General features: G+C 45.1%; 2 protein-coding genes across 4 annotated transcripts in view; one reads left to right on the top strand and one right to left on the bottom strand.

Moving 5' to 3' along the window:
• HYOU1 (hypoxia up-regulated 1) overlaps window positions 1–11,326 on the bottom strand; it is a 31,838-nt gene extending 20,512 nt beyond the window's left edge. The window contains exons 1-8 of one of the 2 annotated variants that reach the window (XM_039496498.1): window positions 11,160–11,326; window positions 9,099–9,190; window positions 7,995–8,088; window positions 6,072–6,150; window positions 5,581–5,735; window positions 4,111–4,187; window positions 2,858–3,039; window positions 2,022–2,137 (exon numbers count right to left, since the gene is read on the bottom strand). In XM_039496498.1, the coding sequence (XP_039352432.1) occupies window positions 2,022–2,137; window positions 2,858–3,039; window positions 4,111–4,187; window positions 5,581–5,735; window positions 6,072–6,150; window positions 7,995–8,088; window positions 9,099–9,190; window positions 11,160–11,326 (962 nt within the window). The remainder of the gene's footprint in view (window positions 1–2,021; window positions 2,138–2,857; window positions 3,040–4,110; window positions 4,188–5,580; window positions 5,736–6,071; window positions 6,151–7,994; window positions 8,089–9,098; window positions 9,191–11,159) is intronic. The other variant, XM_039496499.1, reaches the window with a different exon arrangement.
• VPS11 (VPS11 core subunit of CORVET and HOPS complexes) overlaps window positions 5,691–24,896 on the top strand; it is a 33,730-nt gene continuing 14,524 nt past the window's right edge. The window contains exons 1-8 of one of the 2 annotated variants that reach the window (XM_039496501.1): window positions 5,691–5,775; window positions 14,108–14,275; window positions 15,507–15,642; window positions 18,096–18,259; window positions 18,388–18,635; window positions 20,126–20,327; window positions 22,228–22,379; window positions 24,336–24,522. In XM_039496501.1, the coding sequence (XP_039352435.1) occupies window positions 5,731–5,775; window positions 14,108–14,275; window positions 15,507–15,642; window positions 18,096–18,259; window positions 18,388–18,635; window positions 20,126–20,327; window positions 22,228–22,379; window positions 24,336–24,522 (1,302 nt within the window). In that variant the 5' untranslated portion in view covers window positions 5,691–5,730. Of the gene's footprint in view, window positions 5,776–12,768; window positions 13,000–14,107; window positions 14,276–15,506; window positions 15,643–18,095; window positions 18,260–18,387; window positions 18,636–20,125; window positions 20,328–22,227; window positions 22,380–24,335; window positions 24,523–24,896 lie in introns of those variants that run through there. The other variant, XM_039496500.1, reaches the window with a different exon arrangement.

The following is a 24,896-nucleotide window of genomic DNA, read 5'->3' as shown; positions in this document are numbered from 1 at the left end:
CTGGATGGAGTAAGTCAATAACAGAACGTGGAGTTGCAAGTACTTTCCCCACCCAGAAGAGAATTCCAGAGCTGGCCTAGATCGTACAACTCTTACAAGAGCATGCAAGAATTCTCTCACCTGCAAACCATTTATAACAAGAACAATATGCTGCAAAGAGGGATTGCATACAATCCTGAATGCTGCACAATTCTCTCCTCACCAAATTCCAGTGCATGGCTTTGCTTTATAAACAACAACGTGGCTTTAAACAAACAAGTTTGGCTTTTAATGTCACTGATCAAAAAGCTCAAGCCCCCACAGCTGCATGAGGCTAGTTGTTCCTGATATTTCTCTTTACATCATCACACAGATTTCTAAAGGTGTCTATCCCCCAATAGGTTTTCAACCTGTTTCAGTCAGCCATGGAAAACAGAGCACAAGGCAACAGTACAACAACACACACAGCTAGGAGTGTCTAAATGGATATTGGGTCTGCTTAGAAGAACAAATGCACCATTCAAACTAGATGAATTCACCACCACACCAGCCTTTGAGCAGAGGGGCTTTATAACAGTGCCTAAGGTGATGAGCTCCTGAAAAACTCAACTTTGGGATCTGAGTTAGACAAAACCTATCTCCTTGCAACTAGTTCTTTAAACATTATGGGCGGGAAGACACTGTGGACTTTTATGTGCTGCCCCTAGACACCTTCAACCTCCATAGCACGGTCATCCTTCCTCTCCTACCAAGCCTTGTATTAATTATCTCCTCCCCAAAAGAATGTCCAACTTCCTCAACCCAATGAACCAACTTCTACAATCTCACATATAAGTAGACTATGCTAGAAGTGTTATTAGGTTTACAACTGTAAATCCAGCTAGCAAATGCCAGGCTTAGTTGCCTGTGGAATCTTGTGCATATGCATTATGAGACAGTCTTTAATTACACATACTGTCTATTCCCACAGCCCCAGGACCCCATCCTCATTCAGTACTGTACATGGGTCGGATAAAGAGGCAGAATTAAGATTGCATGGGCAACTATAAATATGGCATTTCCTAACCTTCAAGTGCTTTATTTTAATACTAAATATATTTTAATGTAGTTTTTAAAAAAATATAATTTGCAAGGGGGTTTTGGCAAAAAAGAGACTTGTGTACAAGTGTAACCACCATACCATAGCAATCATATACCTTCAGCAGTGTTTGAATTTTGAACCTTCAGCACTATAGCACACTGTTGCCACTTGAGCTACTGTACTAACTACATTATCTGACAGCAGGAGAAGGTTGTTTTCCCAGATGAGGGATGGGATGCTTATACCATATGAGTCTAGTAGGTGGTTGTGGGGAGCCTAGCTACCTTTATCCCCTCCCCATCAAAAACCCAGGAGGTGAACTCTCCTGCCCCACGTGGTACTCCCAGAGTGAATGATGGGACACATTCTGGATTGGGGAAAGCCCAGCTTTCCCCCTGCCCCCTCCCAGCTACAGATGCCCTGGCAGCATCCAGATGTTCTTACATTACAGCATGTGCTGCTGCTGCTGCGTTAGCAGTGCAGGCCCCAAGGACAAGAAGCAAAAGAAGGGAAAGTCTTGTTTAAAATTACTAACTCAGCTAAAACCTGAATGGAATTTCCTAGAATAAAGGAGACGCATCACTCTAGCCCCAGGCTTTTGTCCATGTCAAATTTCTAAGACCTGCCACAAACAATGGAAGTGTGACAGCTTCTTAAAAAAGAAAGTCATAAGAATCTTTTATAACAGAAAGTGTTCGGTACTCTATACACAAGGATCACTATGAGCTACACCTATAAGTTTGGCAACATGTCCACATTCCAACTATCCTTTGTACAAAGTGAAGTCAACCTAGTTACTTATAGACTCAATCCTCCCACCCAAGGCACCCTGCCCCCACTCCAGCTTGTGTCTGAATACTCATGTTTAAAACTAGCTCCGAAATTCATCCCATTGTGTGTTTAGAAGAGTCAGCAAAGTAAATATTTTCTTTTAAATATGGGACCCAAGAGAAATTCTTACCCGACCCCCCGAATCTGCAGCTGAGGCTGGGTCCCTGAGTCCTTGGTTTTCACTGTCTGATAAGTCACTATCGAACACACGGTGCTTCCTGCTCCCATGTCATAAAACATGATATTCTGTAAAGAAGAAGCCAGAGAAGGCTAAGTAAGGTACCGGGTGTTTTGTCCCTGAATGGGAAGGAGACAAGACCTTGGGGATCTCACAGCTTGGAATGGGACAGGCACTGATCATTCACTAAACCTGCTCCAGTCCACTGAGAGAAAGCAAAGCACAGTTACTCAACATTACACTTGCAGCAATAGCCATGTGGACTGGAAGCCTGTAGTAACGGACCTACTGAATGCGTTCTTATTTCTCCCAAACTTCTGTTTTATAAAGTAGAAAACAGAATGAATGCTTTGCTCGTCAAGAGTTCCTTCAATCTGAGGAACTCCCAAGTATTTTACAAATAGCCTCCCAGTCCCCAGTGAGGTAGGTCAGTATCATTGCCCCATTTTACAAGGGGGGGGGGCACAGGTCAAGAGTGTGGTGAAGCTGACTAGAACCCAGGAGGTCCCAACTCCCAGTTCCCCACTCTCTGAACTGCAAACCGCCTCTTTGCTTTCCATATCTACCAGAAAGCGCATCAGTTAGGAATGTACTTGCTGCTTTATACACATGTGCTCTGCCCAATACTGAGACAGGTCTGTAACAGCAATTAACAGATAGCAATAACCAAGACGAGCACTCAACCAGCATGAGCACATCTTTATGTTCATCACTTTAACTCACTTCAGTTTCCCACTCGCTTAAGTGGAATTCAGTAGCTCCCCCACCTCTGCACCAGCTGCATATACCTGTGCTGTGGCATTGATGTCCTTCCTCCTGAAGACCCCATAGTTCAAAGCCACAGCAGTGTTGTCATTGATCAGCTGCAGGACCTTCAGGTCTGCCATCTGAGCTGCATGCAGGACTGCCCTCCTCTCCGCCTGATTGAAGTATACAGGGACGGTGATCACTGCATCCTTTACGGGTTGTTCTGCAAAGCATGGAAGAGAAGAGGTTTTCCATGGGAGTGGCAAGTACAAAAACTCCTCCATAACAGGGCTATCAACATGCAAGTAACTATGGAGTTTGTGACAGCAAAGTCAATGCTGCAGAGAGAGACTGTAGGCCCATTCAGCCCAGGTGGAACTGAAAGAAGTCATCAATGGAGTTGACCAGGGATGAATTTGTTTCAGCATTTCCACCTCAAACCCACCAGGCTTCACAGCATCTTGGGAGATGGTCACACTCCCAGTATCTGCTGCAAAAGGAACATGTTCAATCTGTTCAGACTTCAGCAATTAATCTAATCTTCCAGAATCCCGAAATCCCAGCCTGTAGATGACTGAATTCGCTCTCTGGGGTAAAACCTTGTTTGAACTTCCTTTAGTACAAATGTCTAATTGTAAGTATGTTAACTGCAGGCCTGTAATACAGCAGCAAGAACAGATCCAGCCAATTCTTCTGCAGTTTCCATTGCTGCTGGCATTTCTGATTAACAATATAGCAATGAGAAGTCTATGGTTTAGTTTCTTTTACTAATATTCCACAAGATAATTTTTTTTTTAATATACAAGTTTAGCACTGATGAAAGGAACCAGAGCAAGTATAAGACGGAGGGCAGCAGGGCAAGTTTGCCACTCTCCTGCCAAATTCATATCACCATGCCCCAAGCCCTAACCAGCTCTAGAGATGAAAGAAGTCTTCAGTCTCTATATTTATTCTCTTTAGAGGGTGCCAATATGAGGGTTACTTAAAAAAAACAACCCAGATTTTTAAAATTTTATTTATTTATTATGGGTACTTGTCCACAAGGAACTGGGCTAAAACATCAAACAGCCATCAGCTAGAAACTCTGGATAATTAGCAGATTAAGCTTGATTTAAACTGATGACTTAAAAGGTTAAATGATTCAACATCCTGTTCCTGATTCCCCAAGACATCACATTTGAGACCTTCGACCCCAGTCCCCTCCAGTTTCCCTGTAAATTCCACATCCTATGAAATTAAACAAAATAAACTGAACAATGTATGGATACTGTAAAAAAGCAACAATCATCCCAACCTGCAAATTCCTCAGCCAGACCACGCGAATAGTTCAGGACCATGCCCAGTATCTCTTCTGGAGAATACTGCATTTCACTGCAACACAAGGCAAGAATATAAAACCCTCCATCAGACAGGCACCGAAAGTTATATTCAACTGTAAAGCCAAAGCTTCTCTAGCAATTCTCACAAGGCACCGGGCAATACAGGATGAATCACCAGCATGACAGCCCCAAAAATCACATAAGCCTCAGGAATTATAAGATCCAGGGGGAAAAAATGGAAAAGTGTCCCGTCCCCGTCCCCCCCGGAGAGTAAAAAAGCGATAGAACTGGCAACAAGGCTCTTGTTGGGGAGGGGGGAATATTCTCCTCTCCAACAAGGACAATATGGCCAAAAGCTCCACATTTAAACACACCAAATGGTAAAAATAAGCCATCAATGAAAAGTCCAGCAGTGACCATGTGGGAAACAGACATAACCTGGGTCCATTAATATGAAGCGGGAACAATATTATTCCAGAAGGTTATAATTCAACATGTTGGGATTGATGAGCTCTGCTCACCAAAGGAAGTAGAGGCACACACTCTCAGGTGACGGGGTGGTGCCACAAAAACCCAGAAATCAATAGATCACAGCTGAGATGGGAGGTGAAGGGAGAGAGAAAAGAAAAGAAAAAAGAAAGAAAAGAAGGAACAAACAGGGATGGGTTACAAGTCATAGGGTCAGAACAAAGGATCCAAGTAGGACACTGTGCAGAGAACCCTGGACAACGTCCCTGCCCCAAGAATTGGGGGATGTCATTCAGAGAACTCTGCAAAGATGCACAAATCGACTTGGGACCGGAAAAAGGCCTTTCAGATGTAGAGAATTCCCCCATCCATCTCCCTCCTCCTAGACTGAGAGTCCTGGAATCCAAAGTGCTTTATTTAGCCAGAGAACAAGCACAGCACAGGCAGTGTCAGGGAAAGCTTCCCTCTTTCCCCCACGCTATCCTCTGCTAAAGTGCTTTACCTTGAACTCGACTGATGCCTCTGGGGCACCAGGGAGCATAACCTGCTCAGACTGGAAAATGGCAAATTGCAGCAGTATTTGGGATGTGGTCCCTGCTGACTGGGAACTACAATGACACCTCTCTCCTCCCAAGCTCACTTCACTGTTTTCACTTCTGACCTGGGTGGAATTTGAACTGACAATCAAGAAGTGATAAGCTCCAAATCCAATAACTGGGCCCTTAAGATGGCCATTCCTTCCCAGGGAGATTTTATACCTCCATCTGTAGCTGTCTGGAGCAGCTTTCCTAGAATGATACATATAACAAGCTTTCCTTGCTTGGCCATGCTACAGAGAAAGCTAAAGCCAGCATTTCTCCTCTCTCTAGTGGTGAGAATCAGCTGCCAACATGCTAGAGGAGACGTTTCTCTGCAAGTTTCATAAGCAACAGCACAGCAGTGAAGGTGTCAGGAGTCAACTGGAGTCAGTCACTCACTGGGACAGTTTGAAGATAACCGTCTGTCTCCTCTCATCCTTTACCAGCTCGTGTTGTGGGAAGCGCCAACGGTACAGTGTCACTTGAGGGTTATCTATGTGTTTACCCAGCAGGTCCTGAAAATACCGGAGTGCTATCTTCGGGTTCTTTATGGACTGCAGAAAGGAAGAGAGCAAGAACAGTCCTGACTCTCAGGTAACTTTCACATAACCCCTCCCAACCAGCCCCGCACTGTACGCGTATATTTGGGAAAGAATATTTGCTATGGGAGCCAAGATTGACAGTCTGGTAAAAAGCAGAGATGAAGCCACATGTAACTAGGGTTTCCATATGAGAAATAATACAAGGTGAGGGGGTAAAATCTCTTAACTTGGGCACTAAGACACCCATCTCCAAGGGACTAGTGTAGAGAATACACATGGAATGTGGGTTTTGTGTACAGGTACATGTATAATATATGCAGCTGGAATTTAGGTGATTTGATATCTTACCATTCCCATGGCGCTATCACCAAAGAGACGCTCATTTTCTTTCAGGGCTACAATCACTGGCGTTTTCCTCTGTGACTCTCTAAGCAAGAACAAAGGATAAAAAATATGACAGATGGACATTCACTGCAAATAACCCCCACTGACGGGGCTGAGAAGGCTTAATGCTGAGAAACTCAGGAAGGATACTCAGATGCCACCAGGAACTGAGGCTACATGCTAGAGATAGCTCATCATTGATTAGTCTGAAGTGTTTCAATAGCAGCATTTCCTTCCAGGGCTGCTGTGCTAACTGATCATTCTCCAAGAATGAGACACAGCACAGTTCAGTGCAATGTCACCTACAATTGCTCTACCTGTCTATTTGAAAGGCATCTATGATTTATCCCTGATTCCATACTGCTGGGAAGCTTGGAAGAAGGTAACCAAAGTGTTAGAATGCCAGAGGCAGCACTTTCCTGAATTTCTAACAAATGGCTCAGGGCTGGAGACCACTCTAAAGTAACCTCAGCGTGCTTTTGATTTCTTGGTACCTCCATTACCTATTGCCATGCCCAGACCCTTCCCACCCCCCAAATACACACATTACTCCTAACTCCAGAATGATGGTAAGAGACAGTTGCGTGACAAGGAAGGGCTGTAATTGAATAGCAATGTCAGAACTTGGAAAAGTTACCCGACACATGCTAGCCTGAGGTAAACAAAATATAAGCTCACCCCCAACAAGTGAGGTTCAGAGGCAGTTCTCTGCAACCTCATTTGGGAAGCCATCTTTCCCATCAGCCTTTGGCTAGCAGATTCATAGATTGCAAGGCTAGAAGGGACTATTGTGATCATCTAGTCTGATTGCCTGTACAATACAGGCCATAGAATGTCCCCTAAATAATTCCAGTTTGAACTAGAACACATCTTATTTAAAAAATAGCCAATCTGATTTCAAAATTGGTAGTGACAGAGAATCCACCATGACCCTTGGTAAATTGTTCCAATGGTTAATTACCATCACTGTTAAAGTATGCCTTATTTCAATCTGAATTTGTCCAGATTCAACTTCCAGCCATTAGATCTTGTTATACCTTTGTCTACCAAATTAAAAAAATCCATTATCAAATATTTGCTCCCCATGTAGGTACTTTTAGACTGTAATGAAATCATCCCTGAACCTTCTCTTTGTTACGCTAAATAGATTGAGCACCTTGCATCTATCACTATGAGACATTTTCTGACCCTTTAGTCATTCTCTTGGCTCTTCTCTGAACCCTCTCCAATGCCAGATACTCGTTAAGTCTCATTTTCTGCCTATGGGAGTGAAGGAGCTAACAGACACTTGACCTTTGGGGAGCAAGAAGGGGATCCACTCATCTTCCTTTTTCAGACTGCTGACTGCTACAAGATGGAGGTTTCTCTGCTATTCTACCCCTCTCCCAGCTTCCGCTTCCCCCCGCCCCTTCCCATCATCCAGGCCAGTGAATAGCTCCAGTGCCAACAGCAGAGTCAAATAGGTGATTCTTTTCTGTTTCACTACTGCTCACAGGTTTCTGAATAGTTACAGTGCAACCAACCGGTTTTAGCATTACTTTGGGCAGTTTGGCAAAGCTGAGAAGCAGTAAAGGCACTGGGATTGCATCTGTAGATGCAGGAAGATGACACTACATCTCTTGAAGCTGGGACACAATTGGAAGGTTTTCTTAATCATAAGGGGTAGAAACTTCTTCTAAATCAATGATTATATCCTGCAAATACTGACAGTGTAGGCTTCTCCATTCCCTTGGGAAAATTTCCTTCTAGTGAACAGCCCTGAAAAAAAATGAATATAGAAGGCCTTTTAGAGAAGGTGCAGAGATAGGAGTTTCCATCATAACCTATCTCCTCACAGGTTTGCTGATAAGGGAACATGCCAGACCAAGAAAAAGAATTATAGTTTACTTGTTTAAAACGATTTCCATGGGCACCCCAGGTTTTACAATTGCTATCTTCATTGACTCACTGCCCAGGTCCACGGACATCACAGCCAGAGCATCTGCAATGCAAAAGGAATAGATGTGAGAAGCTGTACTTTTTCCCCCCATGAGAAACCTCTCAGTTAGCAAGTTCTCCTGGCATACTCTTGGGAAGGGGTGTAAAGAGAGAAAAGAGTGAGGTCATTCTTAATTATTGAATCCACAGGAAGGTGAGGAAATGCCATTCTGAGGTATGAGAAAGACAAGGTAAGGTAATATATTTTATTGGACCAACTTCTGCTGGAGAAAGAGACAAATGTGAGCTACATAGAGCTCTTCTTCAGAAGTTGGTCCAATAAAACAATATGACCTCACCCACCTTGTCTCTTGAATATCCTGGGACCAACATGGATAGAACAACACTTCAAACATTCTGAGGTATGGCCAGTTCCATGCCACCCTGGACTTCATCAGTGCTAAGCTGTTCATTTTCAATACAATTTTAGGACTAACGTGTCAGAATTACCTCCAGGACTGTCAGTTTCATCTCTTGATCTTGCACCTCTATATTTTGTTTGCCATTTAAATTTATCCCCCAGTTCTGAGTAAATTGCAGTTCAATTGTTTATTTTTATATGCTTCTTTCTATTCAAGTAGAAGCCTGAGACAATACTGTCAATTTCATGCTGGTGAAAGGTTATTAGAATGAGAGCCCTGGAGACAGAAATCCTCTAACCCCAAGCTCTCCCCCGGCACCAGCTACTGATGTACCTCCCCAAAACCCAGCAGAGACCTCCTCTAGTGGTGAGGAGGGAGTGATCCTTGATGCAGTCTCCTTGACCCAATCAATGCTTAGCTTCTCTGCTGAGTCTGCAAATAAGGGACGAATCATACTAATTGCTTTTTTGCAATGGACACATTTATTCGCTGAGAACAGGACCAAACCTATCAACTCATTTCACAAAAATCCCCAAACAGTAGCTGGATAGTTATAATTTTCAGGCTGGATTTCAAGTCATGATCTTGGAGGCATATCCCATTGGAAGGTCCAAGAGCAGGTTGTAAAAATCCAAAAAACAAGCGCACATACCGGTTTCAGATGGCAGACAGGCCAGCAGGAGGAAAGTCAGAGACCACAAGGGCACGTGTGTCATCCTGGCCATTGAATCTGTTAATATCTTGCTGAAAATAAGTAGCAAAGATTAATTCCCCAATCTGGCAGTGAAATTCTCAGCATGTGGTGGGATTTTTCTCCTTTATGACAACAACTAATAAATAAAAATCACATATTAAATATTTACAATACAGATAAACCTGAGATATAAAGTTCTGATCTGGCTCTACCCAGAACCCAAATTCAGAGAGTTTGGATCCAGGGTTATGGTTCACATCTATCTCTGATTTACAAATATGGTTCATTCTTAGAATAAAGTTAATTTAAAAAAACTGTCTGGAATATTAAGTTTTGGTTTTACAATAGTTTAACAAAATACTAATTTTCTTGCTCACTAGAGTAGCCAACAATTTTGTGGGTCACAAATAGCAAACTCACTTTAAGTGCCTATGTAGGTTTCTCCAACACACACACACACACACACACTTTATCAAAACCTATCTTAACATCTCCTTCCTTAAATTGCAATTTAAATTGGATATGATAGTCTGCACTTCCTGTAAAAATTTTATGAAGTTTTTGTGAACCATTAGAAAGTTTTGCATTTCAGTAACAGATTAAGTGGTCCTTTATCTGAAGATGAATGAAATTATTTCATCCCCAAAAGTTTCAGAGGGCAATATAAAACATCAGTTGTATCTGACATTGACACCTATGTGAAATGTTTAAAAAATATATAAAAGAAATAGAAACATTTAACTGCACTTTTCTTAAGTGTCTCAATTTAGTAGAAAGGATCTACTGCTTTTAAAAAGGTTAATCTAAAAATATTGCATGAGATTTTATGAGAAACTATCACAATGGACTTAAATCCATGTTAATCACAGCCTTTTAGAATATTTGGAAATGTTGTTGAGGGAACTGCATCTAACTTGGAAATAAATATCCACTGTAATGACAACTGCTCTTTAAAATCCCACTCCACTATCTCTTGTGCTTATGCATCTGACAAAAGGAACTTACTTATGTACTGATATTCCCCACCAGGCCATTCAAGTAACTCCAGTGCAGATTTTCTGGGCAGGCATGGCAATGAACCATGTCACAGCACAGAAAGCAGCCACCACCTTAAAGAAATTTTACTCAACACTTATCATCCCAGCCTGAAGACAGGAGGAACAGGTTAACTCTTCTAGACAGCCCTGAAGTACTAGTACAGATGGTATCTACTTATTTATTTATTGCCTTCACTTCTTCACACACAGCACTGCTTCAAAAAAGCAGTACTAGCCTTGACATTACACATTCGTGGCTTACAGAGCCATTCCTACACCCATCAGCCCTGCAATTAGTACACAAATATTACATGGGGCCAAAGCTGCCGCCCCACTCTATTAAAGCTGGCCTTCCTGGGAGTAGCTTCTGGGATGCGTAAAGGCAAATGCTTTATAGCATTATAGCATTATAAAGGCAAGTCAGTATAGAGCCAACAACGCAAGCTGAAATTTGACAATAAATTTGGTTATATACACCATCTTCCATGCTGATGGATGAGAAACACACCAGGCCCACAGATCAAGAACTCAAGTTCCCTCTTCGCACATGAATACACAAGTTACCGTGCAACATTGAAAAACAACCCGTAACACTCTCCTTTACACACTGGCTTTAAGCAACAGCACAGACTTTTTTTGGGGGGGTGGGGGGGGGAGAATAGCAGATATGACGCATACAGTCCGAGCCCAGCGGGGTAAGGGAATGAGGGGACGTGGGCGATGGGCCTGTGAAAAAGCCCTGCTCCCTCCCAAGGCTCCTTCTCCCGAACGGCGGCTCAGACCCCTGTAGGTCTCCCGCGGGGAGCACCGCGTTCCCGGGGTGCAGGGAGCACCATCGAGCCGCCGGCCCCGCCCACGGCACCAGCCGCTCGCTCCCCACGCGTCCGACACAACGGCCGGGGCTGGGCTCCTGAGAGCCCCGTGCAGCTGGCGGGGGAGGCCGCCCCCAAGCCAGAGGCTCCGCGCCCAGCCCGCCGCTCACCTCCGCCTGCGCCGCACGCACTGCGCGAGCTCCGCCGCCACTTCTCCCATTAGCGGTAGCGGCCCCGGCGTCTCGCGCAACCTCCGGCCCGGACGCGGCGCGAGCTCATTGGAGCGACAAACGGAGCCGGGCCCCGCGAACCAATCCGGGCAGCCGACGCGGCCCATTGGGCCACGTTTAGAAGAGCCGGAAGGAAGCACGTGGGATGCTCTAACGCCATTGGCGCACGTGGGCCAGTGCTGGCGCTCCGCAGGCAACCCTGGAAGAATGGACCTGGCGTCCGGAGGCGGGTGGTGAGCGAGGAGCCGGAGCATGTCCCGAAGGTGGAGAGATGGATGGAAGTTTCATGCCTACCCCGTGTGAAGACTCCTGTTCGCACGCTCCCTCCTTTAATATGTCAATGTAGACCGTAAAGACCCTTGTGTGCTTGCCTAGTGGGGCTCAGGAGGCATAAGCAGGCAAAGAAAACTGTACGCATCCTGCCCGTGAAAGTCTTTTGCACAAGTGTATTTGCTCCAGGGGAAGAGGTCTGTATACCTTCTCCATGGCCTGGCAGTGTGAGTCCCTGGCTTCTATGTAACTATCACACACAGGCATAACAACACATGAATGAAGATTCTTAGGTGGTTAATGAGCCACGGGGAGGTGTGATGTAAATCCTGGTTTCAGGGGTAAAATACTAGCACCAAAAAGCTGCCTTTCTTTCCCCATCTCAAGACCAGAAAGTCATTTGACCCTCAAGTTAGCCATGCAGTAGAAGAGAGAGGCGTTTGCTTCTTAGTAAACCTCCAATAACGAAAGTCAATTTGAAATCCAACATTTGCAAAATGAGAAAGCAAGAAAAAATACATCTAACAGAAATGTTATTGTTTTATAACGTGTTCTGGTCTCATGAACTAACACAATTCTAGAGTTAGAGAACTCAAGTGCTTTTAGGCCGAAACAAATAAAGTGTTGTGTAGTTTGTGTGTGAAATACTTGCTTTTTTGTTACTTGTTACCTTGTCTGCATTATTGTAACCTTAACAAAGTCCATCAAACTAGCTACCTCAGGGATCCATGATTTTAGGCTTGTTAAATGGTTCTCTCTACTGTTTGGGCCTAGGCCCTTCCCTGAGATTGGTTTGAAGTGGTAGGTGCAATAAAATAAAAAAAGCAACGCTGCTACATTGAAGCATGATCCAACCATGAGCCATGCCCTCTATGAACATCTAAAAAGCGCTATTGAATAGTGTTCCTCCTACACTATTTCGGTGTAGGGAATCACTCTGCTGTCAATCAGGGAAAAGGGCCCCCTAGTAAGTACCTTGTGTGAGGCCGTAGAGGGGTGAGAAACGTGCTGCAGACACAGCAGATTGTGCCCCATCACAGGGCCAGCTCCGTGTTCAGGCCTCGATCCCGCAAACTCTTACGCGCACGCTTGACTTTACTCCCGCGAGCAACCCCGCCCACTTCGCCGACCTTGGTAGAGCGGAGGGAGGCGGGGACACGGGAGTTTACAGGAGCGCGCTTGCGCGCTGACCGCCGCCGCGCGCGCGCGAAAACTACAGCTCCCGGCAGCGGCGAGGCGGACAGCGCCTGCGCAGCGTCCCACGTGACGCCCCCCCCCCGCCGCCCCTCACGCGCGCAGGGAGAGGCGGTCCTCGGCGGCCCGGTCACCTGACCCCAGCCCGGTCCGGCTCTGGGCGCCAAGATGGCCGCGTACCTGCAGTGGCGCCGCTTCGTGTTCTTTGACAGGGAGACGGTGAAGGAGCCGGCCGGGCCCGACGGGGGGAAGCCCTTCGCCCTTCCGCCGGGCGTCACCGTCTGCGACTCGGGCAGAGGCAGCCTGGTGTTCGGGGATATCCTTGCCCGGGCTGCTGAGGGGAGAGAAGCGGGGGGTCCCCGCCCCCGCCCCCTTGGATGCTGGCGGGCAGGGAAGGGGTCGGGGCGCCTTTCCCCCTCCTTGGGCGCCAGCGCGACGGGACGAGCTTTAGGAATGGCCAAGCCCGCAGCCGGCAGCGTAGGGACGAGCTCGCTCCCTGTGGCTGGCTGGTGCTGGCCTGTTCCGCTAGCTGTATGTCTGCTTCACCCCCCACGCGTGTCCATCGCACTGGCACCGAGCGCGCCCCCGCCACGCTCAGCCCACGAGTCCAGGGCTAGTCTGAACGCCAGCCGCTTACTGCTGGAGGAGGGTGCTTCCGAGTGGGGCTGAGGCGCATTGATGGTGTGGAGTGGAAGAAACTTGCTCTCCCACCACCTGTGCTTTACCTGTTTGGTGGAAACATGAAATGGGAAGTGTGTGAGTGATATATAATGCAGTCAATTTCCTAATATTTCTCCTTTATAGAAAGAGCATTTTGGGTAGTTAACTGGGCTATGGTAAGCATTCCCTGAAACCACTAGGAGTGGTTTTGCGGACCTAATGTGTGTGTTTGGAATCCATCAGGCTTTAGGAAGTGTAGCCCATTTTCTTTGTTGAAGACACTTGTGAATGCATTCTGCGTGGCTAAGAATTACCGTTGGTAAGAACTAGAAAGAGTACAATGGGCAAAAATATTTAATCTATGTACTAGAAACCAAGTGACCACCTGCATCTTGAAATACACTATGGGTTCGCTACAGTAAGGTTCTGAAAGCCTGCCGGGAGCTGTTTCTCTTTAGGAGTCAAAAGTGTTTAGTACCTCGCAGCATTGGGCCCTAAACTAATAGTAGGATGTCTGTTAGGTGTGCGCAGAGCTGTTGCCTTGTTTTTCAGTTGCCCTTTGGCATATAGAAAATGTCTGCTTCTTCCAACTCCCAGTTACCTGCATGTGTTAAAATGTTCACTAAATATTTTGTTGCCCTGTGATCACCTCAGTGTCTGGAATAATAGCTAGTATAACTATATTTGGCCAGCTGTCAATAACCAAACCCTTCTTAAACTACCCTTATTGTTATGTGTGTGGTTTCATTTTTTTTTTCTCTGAGTACCTTGACTATCATCTACATATGGAAGGTCAGATCTGGTTCTTGCCACGTTCCCTTCAGCTTAGCAGTTTCCAGGCTTACAAGCTGAGGGTGACTCACCTGTACCAGCTGAAGCAGCACAGCATCTTGGCTTCTGTTGGTGAAGATGAAGAAGGCATTAACCCGCTGGTAAGTCAAATGACAAAGAGGACGTGAGTCCATCTTGTGTGCTTTTCTGAGGAAGGGGAATGTACAGTAACTCCTCACTTAAGGTTGTAATTATTTTCCTGAAAAATGCTATTTTAAGTGAAACGATGTTAAGTGAATCCAATTTCCCTGTAAGAATTAATGTAAATGGCGGGGTTAGGTTCCAGGGAATTTTTTTACCAGAAAAAATACCACACACACTATCTATTTATAGTATATATTTATATACTTAAATACACACACAATATATATTTATATACACACACACGTACACAGTATAAATTTTAAACAAATAATTTAATTCTGTACACAGCAATGATGATTGTGAACCTTGGTTGAAGTGGTGGAAGTCAGAGGGTGGAAGGGTGGGATATTTCCCAGGGAATGCCTTATTGCTAAATGATGAACTAGCACTCGGCTGAGCCCTCAAGAGGTAACATTGTTAATGTAGCCTCACACTCTACAAGGCAGCATGAATGAAGGGAAGGGAGATAGCATGGCACAGAGAGAGAGAGACACACAGTGTGTGAGAGAGATATGCACATTGCCCCTTTAAGTACCCTGACCCCACTCTAAGTACATTCCCTTTTTAAGTAGATCCGCAAGTGGAGACAGCAGCTGCTGCTAGCAAGCTCCCTCCATCCTGCGTGTCCCCCCCCTACTCTGTGGAGATGGGGTAAAGGAGTGGGGGGGGGACCACCCGTCTCCCCCCGTCTCCCCCCCCTTCCCCCAGCACAGCAAGCAGGAGGCTCCCTGGAGCAGCTCCAAGGCAGAGGGCAGGAGCAGCACGTGGCAGTTAGGGGAGGGACAGCTGAACTACCCTGCAATTGATAGCTTGCTGGGCGTCTGCTGCACAGGGAACTTAGGAGAGCTGATGCGGGGGCTGCTGGTCCAGCCTGGTTCCAAGCCCCCACCAGCTAGCTCCAACAGGCTGCTCTTTCTGCAAGCAGTGGACAAAGCAGGCGGCTGCTAAACAGCATTATAATGGAGCATTGCTCAACTTTAAATGAGCATGTTCTCTAATTGATCAGCAACGTAACGTTAACCGGCATGACTTTAAGTGAGGAGTTACTGTATTGGGATTAATTTGGGAATGTCTTTGGTGTAAAAATATTTGCTAAATTGTAGGCCTGTGGACTTAAAAGGGACCAGGTTTTGGCCTCAATATACCTTAAGACCATATCTACTCACATTCTGTCTGTGGTGTTTGCAGGTTAAAGTCTGGAACTTAGAGAAACGAGATGGTGGGAATCCTCTTTGCACAAGGATTTTCCCAGCAATACCGGGTAACAAACCTACAGTTGTGTCCTGCCTAACTGTCCATGAGAATCTTAACTTCATGGCTATTGGTAAGTGAAAAGCAAATGCCTCCTGAAGATGCCGAACAAACTCTGAAGTTAATATGATGGAATGAAAATGGGTTGGTCCTACAGAAGGCAGCGTAGAGTGTTCTGACATTTTCACGTCACATGGTTTTCATCCTAAAGAGAATGTACCTGACGCTACTTGAGAACGCCAGTAATTACTTGCTAAAGTTTGGCAAATCTTGATTTTTTTTTTTTTTTACTATAATTTACTTGCAGAGAATTAATGCTTTATTGAGGTTTAAAATTTAGGTACATACTCCCTTTAGCTATATTTCAATTTTTTGATTTAAATTAATTTGATTTAAAAATATTTAAAAAAACAAAAAGGACTCTTGGGTAATTTAGATTTTGTTCAGGCAGAGGAGAATGGGTTTTGTAATATGGTAATACCAGGCAATAAAATATATAGGAAAGATAAAGAGGGTCACGCAGGTTGGGGAGTGGCATTCTATGTTAAAGGAACCATAGTCAAATAAGGTGCCAATCTGAAATGAAACAAACTGCACCATAGACACTCTATGGATAGAAATTGCATGCAGGGCTGGATTTATACCTTACGTGCCCCAAGGCACAGCATCTTCAATGCTGCCACCATCCTCCTCCTTCTCCCTCCCCCCAGCCTACAGCTGACCTTTGTGTTTTTTGTAAAAAATGAAAACAAATATAAATGATAATTTAAATATTTATTGAATACAATAACAAAAAATACATGTAATTAAAACAATCACATAGGTAGCAGGTAGGTGTACTTTCCTGCACATGTTTCTTCCTTGACTTTTGCTTCGCAAATATGCTAATGAAATCCTTGCAATTCATATCTTTTTAAAAGTTCTCCTTCAATAGTTGGAAGGGTCCAGGCTTCTGACCCTCAGGAGCACCAGGCTCAGGGCTTTAGACCCGTTGGGGGTGCTGGGGTTTAGGGCTTCAGACCTGCAGCTCTGTTCCTGGCTTCAGCCCCGGAGGGCGGGGTGCCAGGGCTTGGGGCTTTAGCTACGAGGGGAGCACTGGTTTCAGCCCCAGCGCTCCCATGATAGCTAAAGCCTTGAGCACCGGTGCGCTCCTCCCCCACTGAAACTGGGAGCGGAGCTGTACAAGCGCTGGCTGAAGCCCCGAGTCTCAGCGTTCCCCCCAGATCTAAAGTCCTGAGCCCTGGTGCTCCCAAGGATCAGAAGCCCTGATAGCCCACAGCCCTGACCCCCCTACCTGTGGCTGCAGTTTCAATCCCCCCGTCCCCTTGGTGTCTGAAGTCCATAAGGTCTTGTTCGGAATTGCGGCCATTTCAGAATTATGGACAACCTCCATTCCCAAGGTGTCTGTAACTCTGAGGTTCTACTGTATCATTGGATTGTTTATAAGTTTTAAAATAAGCTTACGCTAACTACTTTTAACCGTGTATGTATTAACTTTTTAGGATCCTAGAACACCGGTGCCCCTAGGCACGTGCCTACTGTGCCTAATTGGAAATCCGGCCCTGATTGCATGCTTGACTAAAAAAAGGATAGCAGTAGGCATAGGCTCTCAACCACTTGACAAAGATGGTGACAGCGATTCTGAAATGGTAATGTTGGTTAGAGAGGCTCCAGAAGCAGAAAGCGCTGTTATAATGACTGGGTAAATGTCACATTGGGGCATGCTGCTGAGATAAAATTTTGTGACAGCATGAGTGACTGCTTCTTGGAGCATCTAGTTCTGGAACCCACAAGGGGCAGATGAGCACGATTTGTTGGGGGAAGAGTTAACACGGCTTTTTGTAAAGGAAAGTCATGCCTCACCAACTTACTCGGATTCTTTGAGGGTGTCAACAAGCACTTGGACAACGGTGATCCCGTGGATATAGTGTACTAGGACTTTCAGGAAGCCTTTGTTGAGGTCCATCACCAAAGGCTCTTATGCAAACTAAATAGTCATGAGATAAGAGAGAAGGTTTTCTCATGGATCAGTAACTTGTTCAAAGACTTGTCCTAAAAATGTGACTTTTGACCAACTGGTTTCCTTCCATTTTACAATGTTGAGTTTTATAGTGCTTATTATGTACATGTGTCGCGCTGTGATTTAAACCAACTGTTACACAAAACTGGTTCCAGTGAGTTAGGCATCTGTTGTAGCAAAGCAAAACAAAACAAAAAGGAGCAGTGGGAGAAAATAAACCATAAAGAAAGCGTGTGTGTAAGAAACAGAGATTAAACTTTCTCAAACAGTAAGGCTTTGCACTGGGCCAGGAGATGGCCGTGAAAAGGTCCTGTAGGCCCTACTTGGGAAGGGAGTTTGATATTTGGGTCCGTGAAGTGAGAAGACCATGGGACCACCCCAGTATGCATATCTGTCTGGGAAACAACAAGGAGGATCCAGCTGACTGCAGCTGCCGTGGACTTAATACTGGTATATGTTTGGAAAGTGCCATAGACATAAACTGTTTAGACCTTTTTCTTCAACAGGTTTTGCAGATGGAAGTGTTGTGCTTACAAAAGGGGACATCACACGAGACCGACACAGTAAGACCCAGATCTTACATGAAGGCAATTACCCGGTCACTGGCCTTGCCTTCCGCCAGTCTGGGAAAATGACCCACCTTTTTGTTGTCACCACGGAGAACATCCAGGTAAGATATTGGCTTGACAAAGCTGTAATGGAGGTCAGACTCTGGCCCACTGATTGTGACAGCTCCTGGTTATTTATCACCAATCTGCGGTTTGATATAATCTCTGAAAAATCATATTTCATTCGCAGTCCTATATGCTGTCAGTGAAGGATTATCCTCATCTGGAGCTGGACACACATGGTTGCGGTTTACGCTGCTCCACGCTCAGCGACCCCTCCCAGGACCTCCAGTTCATTGTGGCAGGAAACGAATGTGTGTATCTGTACCAGCCAGATGAGCGTGGCCCCTGCTTTGCCTTTGAGGGCCAGAAGTTGCTCGTTCACTGGTATCGGGGATACCTCATCATTGTTTCCAAGGACCGGAAGAGCTCTCCAAAGTAAGACTCCGGGAAGCAGATGAGTCCATTTTACATGTATTCACTGTGCAGTTTTTGTTCTTTGCAGCTCTCCTGCTGTTTTGTTGTGCAAGGTTATTGTGACACAGAGCCCCATTGCTCTCAGCTGGCAGAGGGCTCACTGGTCTGTGACAGCAACTCCTAACAGGCCTACTGCTTTCATAGTATTCATTCAGAAAGATGGGGTATTTAAATGGTTGTGCTCATTGTCGTAAATGTCGGTACGGCTGCTATGTAAGGAGTTGTGTATATCCACTGGAAATATGTTCTGATAGTTTGTGTCAAGGTGTCAGTCCCAGCAGAGGTAAAAAACTGATTTCCTGCAAGAACAAAGATATTTATCTGTCTGTCTGACATGTAAATTGAGTATTGTCTCGTTCACAATCCCCAGTCTGAGCTAAATGCAGAGGAAGAATTGAGATTTAACAGGAAGAGAAGAACAGCAGAGGGGTAAGAACCTTATCCGGGGATGCACTTCAGCAGTTTACTAGACTATATCTGGGGACAAGGAAACCACCCTGTGTTCCTTTGACTAGGGAAGTTATCGGGTGGTGCGATTACGTTCATGAAAATAGGATCTCAACCAGGTTTGGTTGAAAACACTGCAAAAAGGCTTTGGGTAAGATAAGCTTATTTGGACAGAAGGTCAGACAGTTCAGATTAGTCTTTAGGAATGGTGTTACGAGTTTGTTTGATAAGTAACCCTTCTGTTTCCATTATCCTTGCTCGCTATCTCATAAATCTTGATCTTTGATGTTGAACTTATGATTGTTTTCACTGTAAGTATAACTCAGTGCTGTAGTGTTGTACGAGATGCTGCTCCTGAGTTGAATCATTCAAGATGGTGTGTACACTGTTGCCTCAGGGATAACGAACCTCTTATTACAGTGAGCTTTCTGTGATTAAGGAGCTGAACACCACAGGGGAATGCTTCGAAGGGGTTTGGGGACAGGCGTGCACCTGTCGTTAACCTGCAAGGCAAAGTAAGGGGTGACATAGCCCAGAGGAGATGGTTTGGGAGCTAACAGGCTGGAAGTGTCAGGGAGCCGACACCCAGTTAAGCAGCAGCAAGTATCTCTCTATCCGGAGGCAGGGTGGGTAACAAGGTGACTTTCAGTCCTGGGCACATGAGAATCATCCCAGGTGTTGACTGACATTATTGTGGCATGTGATTGGTATTAGAGCCCCGGCAAAGGCTGCAATGAATTCAGCTGAATCTACAGAATCCAGTCATTGCTCCTGGGATAGTGCCATGCACCACCATCCAGATCCAGTGGAATCTGTCACCACCCTTTTATAACTCAGATATGATTTCTCCCATCTAATATATGGACTAACATGCGATATACTCACATGGTTGTTCAAAGGTTTGTATCCCGGCTTTAAGTGCGTTAAGGAGACGCTATTTAGAATGTGATTCAGAAATCCAGGGGCATGTGTGTTAATCTCTTCCTCATTCTTCTGGTATCCAGATCAGAGTTTGCTGGGAGCGATACACAGAACTCCGACAAGCAAATCTTGAATGTCTACGACCTGTGTAACAAGTTCATTGCGTACAGCTCGGTCTTCGATGACGTGGTGGATGTCTTAGCAGAGTGGGGGTCTCTCTACGTGCTGACTAGAGATGGGAAGATCCATGCGCTTCAGGAGAAGGATACTCAGACCAAACTTGAGGCAAGCCACCTTCTTAATCTGTGTTTTATGGCTTCAGAATTGTAAAAGCTCCACAGATTAGAGGTTGAGAAGCCAGCACTTTGGCAACTGAGTTATATGTTGGCAGTACGTTGTTGCCTTGTTGCTCCCAGGATATTGGAGAGACAAGGTGGGTGACAGACCAATAGAAGATGTGACTTCCCTGACCTTGTCTGTAAGTGAGATACATAGCAGATGAGCTAACAGCTTCTTTGCACAACCAAGGCATTGCAGACAACTTAGGGCATGGCTACACTTGCAGATTGAGGCTATGGCTACACTTAAACTTCAAAGCGCTAAGTATAGTCAAAGCGCCAGCGCTGGGAGAAAACTCTCCCAGCGCTGTCCGTACTCCACCTCCTTGTGGGGAATAACGGACAGCGCTGGGAGCGCGGCTCCCAGCGCTGGGGCTTTGACTACACTGGCGCTTTGTAGCGCCGCAATTTGCAGTGCTGCAGAGGGTGTGTTTTCACACCCTGCTGCAGCGCTGCAAATTTGTAAGTGTAGCCAAGCCCCTAGTGAGTGGTATGGGGAAGGAGATGAGAATGAAACCCAAGGAGGTGGGGATTGCTGCTAAAAAAAGAAATGCAGAGGGAAGAGAGGAGGAAATACCTGAAGACTGGGTTGAGGGACGGAAACGGAGAAAGGAGGATAAGGCGGGAAGGGAAACAAAGGGTGGAAATAAGGGTGTAGCTGAAGGGGAGCAGATTGCGTGAGGCTGAATGTGACAATAGGGACTGAACAAATAATTACTGAAAGTTGTGTTAACGTAAAAGCTAGATTCTACTACTGATTTCTGTGTTAACTTGCCATTGATCTCCGTGGAAGGTCTGTGCATCGAGGGGAGCGTGTTGTCCTGAATATGTTGTTTGACCTGTGGACTGTAATTAAAAATTAAATTTGGCCCTTGCCAAAGAATAAATTTGACGTCTCCTTCCAGAGATTTAACCTTTCCGGTTTGTGAGGCTTGCGGGGCTGAGGAGAGGCCCATATGTGGTGTAGGGAAAGGATGTATAGGGACAGAGATGGTTATTGTGGTTAAAAGTAAGAGTGGCCTTACTGGGTGAGACCAGTGGTTCATCCGGTGAATTATCCTGTCTTCTGATGGTGGTAGATGCTTCAGAGGGAATGACAGAACAGGGCAATTACTGAGTGATTCATCCCCTGTCATCCAGACCCAACTTCTGACAGTCAGAGGTTTAGGGACACCTAGACTAGGGGGTTGCAGGTATCTCTGACCAATATTCATCAATAGACCTATCCTATCCATAAATTAATCTAATTCCTGTTTGAACCCAACTATAGCTTTGGCCCTCAAAACATCCCCTTGCAGTGAGTTCCACAGGTTAACCATGTGGTGTGTGTGTGTGTGTGTGTGTGTGTGTGAGATAAAATACTTCCTTATGTTTGTCTTAAACCTGCTGCCTATTAAAGGACGCATACTTGTGACCTGATGTGGGGGAGCCTCAAGGAGTCAGGACAAGAGTTGGGAGATGGAAACATGTTAGTCAATATGTTGCTTCTTTGCAGTACACACAATGTGATCTGTCCATTACATATAATATGATCTTATTGATTAAGTCCCCTACATTCTTAGATCTCTGCACTGCAGTTTCCTCTCTCTCATACCCCATAAAGAGTTTATTCTCTTCATCCACCCCACCTTCAAGGCTCTGTCCCTGTCTTCTACCTCTGCTGCCTTCATTTCTGTTTTATGGCAGTGAGAAGCCCAAGTTGCTCTGGTTTGAGGGGAAAATTACAAGTTTGTGGGGTGTCTTGGTTTCTTTTAGGATTCAAGGCAGGGAAATTGCCTGACCTCTGCGTTAAGAAGGAGAGAGAAGCTTTTGCCCTCATATTGCCATCTTCTCTTCACATTCCACAGATGCTGTTCAAAAAGAACCTATTTGAAATGGCTATTAACCTGGCCAAGAGTCACCACTTGGACAGCGATGGCTTATCAGAGATTTTCAGGCAATATGGAGATCATCTGTACAACAAAGGGAACCATGATGGAGCCATTCAGCAGTATATACGGTAGGAAGGGGCCATGAAAAGCCAGGGGAATATAATGAAAATATACAGGGGCTGCTGAGGCCTTGCATTTAGTTCAGTGTTTATCAAACTGGGGTCTCCGCTTGTGTAGGGAAAGCCCCTGGCAGGCCGGGCTGGTTTGTTTACCTGTCCCATCCGCAGGTCTGGCCAATCGCAGCTCCCACTGGCCACAGTTCACCGCTGCAGGCCAATGGGGGCTGCTGGAAGCGGCAGCCAGTAAGTCCATCGGCTTGCACCACTTCCAGCAGCTCCCATTGGCCTGGAGCAGCGAGCCAGTGGGAGCCGCGATTGGCCAGACCTGCGGATGGAACAGGTAAACAAACTGGCCTCGCCAGCTAGGGGCTTTCCCTATGCAAGCGGTGACCCCAGTTTGAGAAACACCCAGGGACTAGCTAAATCAGTAACAGACACAAGTCAAACCTAATGTATTGAGTTGTAGTGGTAAGAAAGGGTCTGTCAATCAGCCTTACAGGGTTCTAAATTAATAGCATCACCTTGGGAAAGGAACGTGAGCATCACTATGTACAGCTCAATGAAGAACTCTGCTTTTTTTACCACAGCTGTGTATCGAGTGACAAGGAGTTAGAATGCATAAGGAACAGGATTGAGATTAAACACAAAATATTATGATGTCATTATATAAACAGTGGTTTGCCTTCATTTTGAATTCTGTGGGCAGTACTGGTTATCCCGTTTCAAAAAGGATATTACAGAATTAGGGGGAGTTTACGAAAGGGTAACAGTAGTTGGGTATGGAAAACTTCTCCTGTTAAGAATGAAAAGATTGGGATTGTTACCTTAGAAAGGAGATAAACAGGAGGTGATGTCATATAAGTATATAAAATAGTGAATGCCCCAGAGAAAGTAGATCAGGACCTTCTGTTCTCTCTATCTCGTAATACGAGAAACAAAAGGACGTTTGGTGAGATTGAAAGGTGACAGATTCAAAACTTGATAGAAGGAAATACTTTTTCAGAAAGTGCACATTTAGACTATGGAATGTATTGTCACAGGATGTCATTGAGGTCAAGAATAGATTGACTTAACACGGTTTCCTTTGACCTAAGTTTGTAGTGTAGACCAGGCCTTAGTGATACAATAGTTAATGCAGACAAAAATTGTTTCAAGTAGCCAATCTAATTTTTTGGGATTAGGATGAGGTCTTCATGTGGGGACAGATTATCCCAAATCTGCCTACTGTGAGGTTTCTTGCACCTTCCTCTGAAGTATTTGGTGCCATTCATTGCCATAGGCAGGATATTGGACTAGATGAATCTCAGATTCAGTGAAATATTAAAAACAAACAAACAAAAAAACTCATACATTTCTTTATACCAGGGTATAAACATCTTTAACAAAACCTACATTTTTGGGCCTAAAAGAACTTGACAAGTGGCCTTTCAAAGTTTCATAAATTGGGGTATTAGTAAGAGACAGCTCTAAGCAAGAACTAGTATCTGTCTTATTTAGAACCAGTATTTCTGTTTCTGGGATTCTTGGAATTTATGTAGTGTTGACATAAATTTTACTGTGGAGTTGTGATCACAACAGTGTAATAGCAGGCTAATAGTGGCTAAGATGTTAAAGTGAGGAGAAGAGCGCAGAGTATAGGGCTCAGGAAACCTTGTTTTTAAACACTTTTTGAGGTGGTCTTAACTCAGTTGTGTGTCAAAACCACACCTTCCCCTTAAAATAAGATGTTAAGTCGTCATGTGTTTCCACCCCAACCTTACTCCAAGGCCTCTGGGGCAGAGTATTAAGTTTGCTCCACATGTGAGGATGGATGGTGGTATGGTCTGACCAGTCATCATTTCTGAAACATAGCTGGGACCCTAATGGGTGGATTCCTGTTGGTGTCCAGAGCTTTATTGCTGTGCTGTCAATTCTTTTATCTCTGGCTTATTGAAAATAGAGACTTCATGTCACTTTTCTCTCAAGGACCATTGGGAAGCTAGAGCCATCTTATGTGATCCGGAAGTTCTTAGATGCTCAGCGTATACACAACCTGACTGCGTACTTGCAGACACTCCACCTACAGTCCCTTGCCAACGCAGACCACACCACTCTGCTGCTAAACTGCTACACCAAACTCAAAGACAGCTCCAAACTGGAGGAGTTCATCAAGGTAATGGGGGAAGGTAAAAGTAGTTATGCAAAACTATCAGGTTAGTACAGTGATTAGAAAAAGGGTAATAACATGGTAGACTGATTCCAGTAGTAGCTTGGCCCACATAAGGACTGCTGGATTAGTCCTTAACATACTCATGCACATATCTCTAAGCTTCCAGCACCACTGCAGCATTCTTTTGATTTGCCATCTTAAGCTTTGAGCATGGAAGATTGTTTTCCTAGTGTGATTAAATCTTAGAAATCTAACTAGAACAATGGCCATCTGCACATGCAATGCTTGTCTTGCATGAGAGGAATTTAACAGACGCTGTTTGGGTCCTCATGCATGGAAGCTGGTCTGTCTCTGCCAATAGCCTAGAGGACTCTTGC

Source organism: Mauremys reevesii, linkage group 12 (genome assembly GCF_016161935.1).
Source record: "Mauremys reevesii isolate NIE-2019 linkage group 12, ASM1616193v1, whole genome shotgun sequence".
Classification (NCBI taxonomy): domain Eukaryota; kingdom Metazoa; phylum Chordata; order Testudines; family Geoemydidae; genus Mauremys; species Mauremys reevesii.
This window is presented reverse-complemented; position numbering and strand designations above follow the sequence as displayed.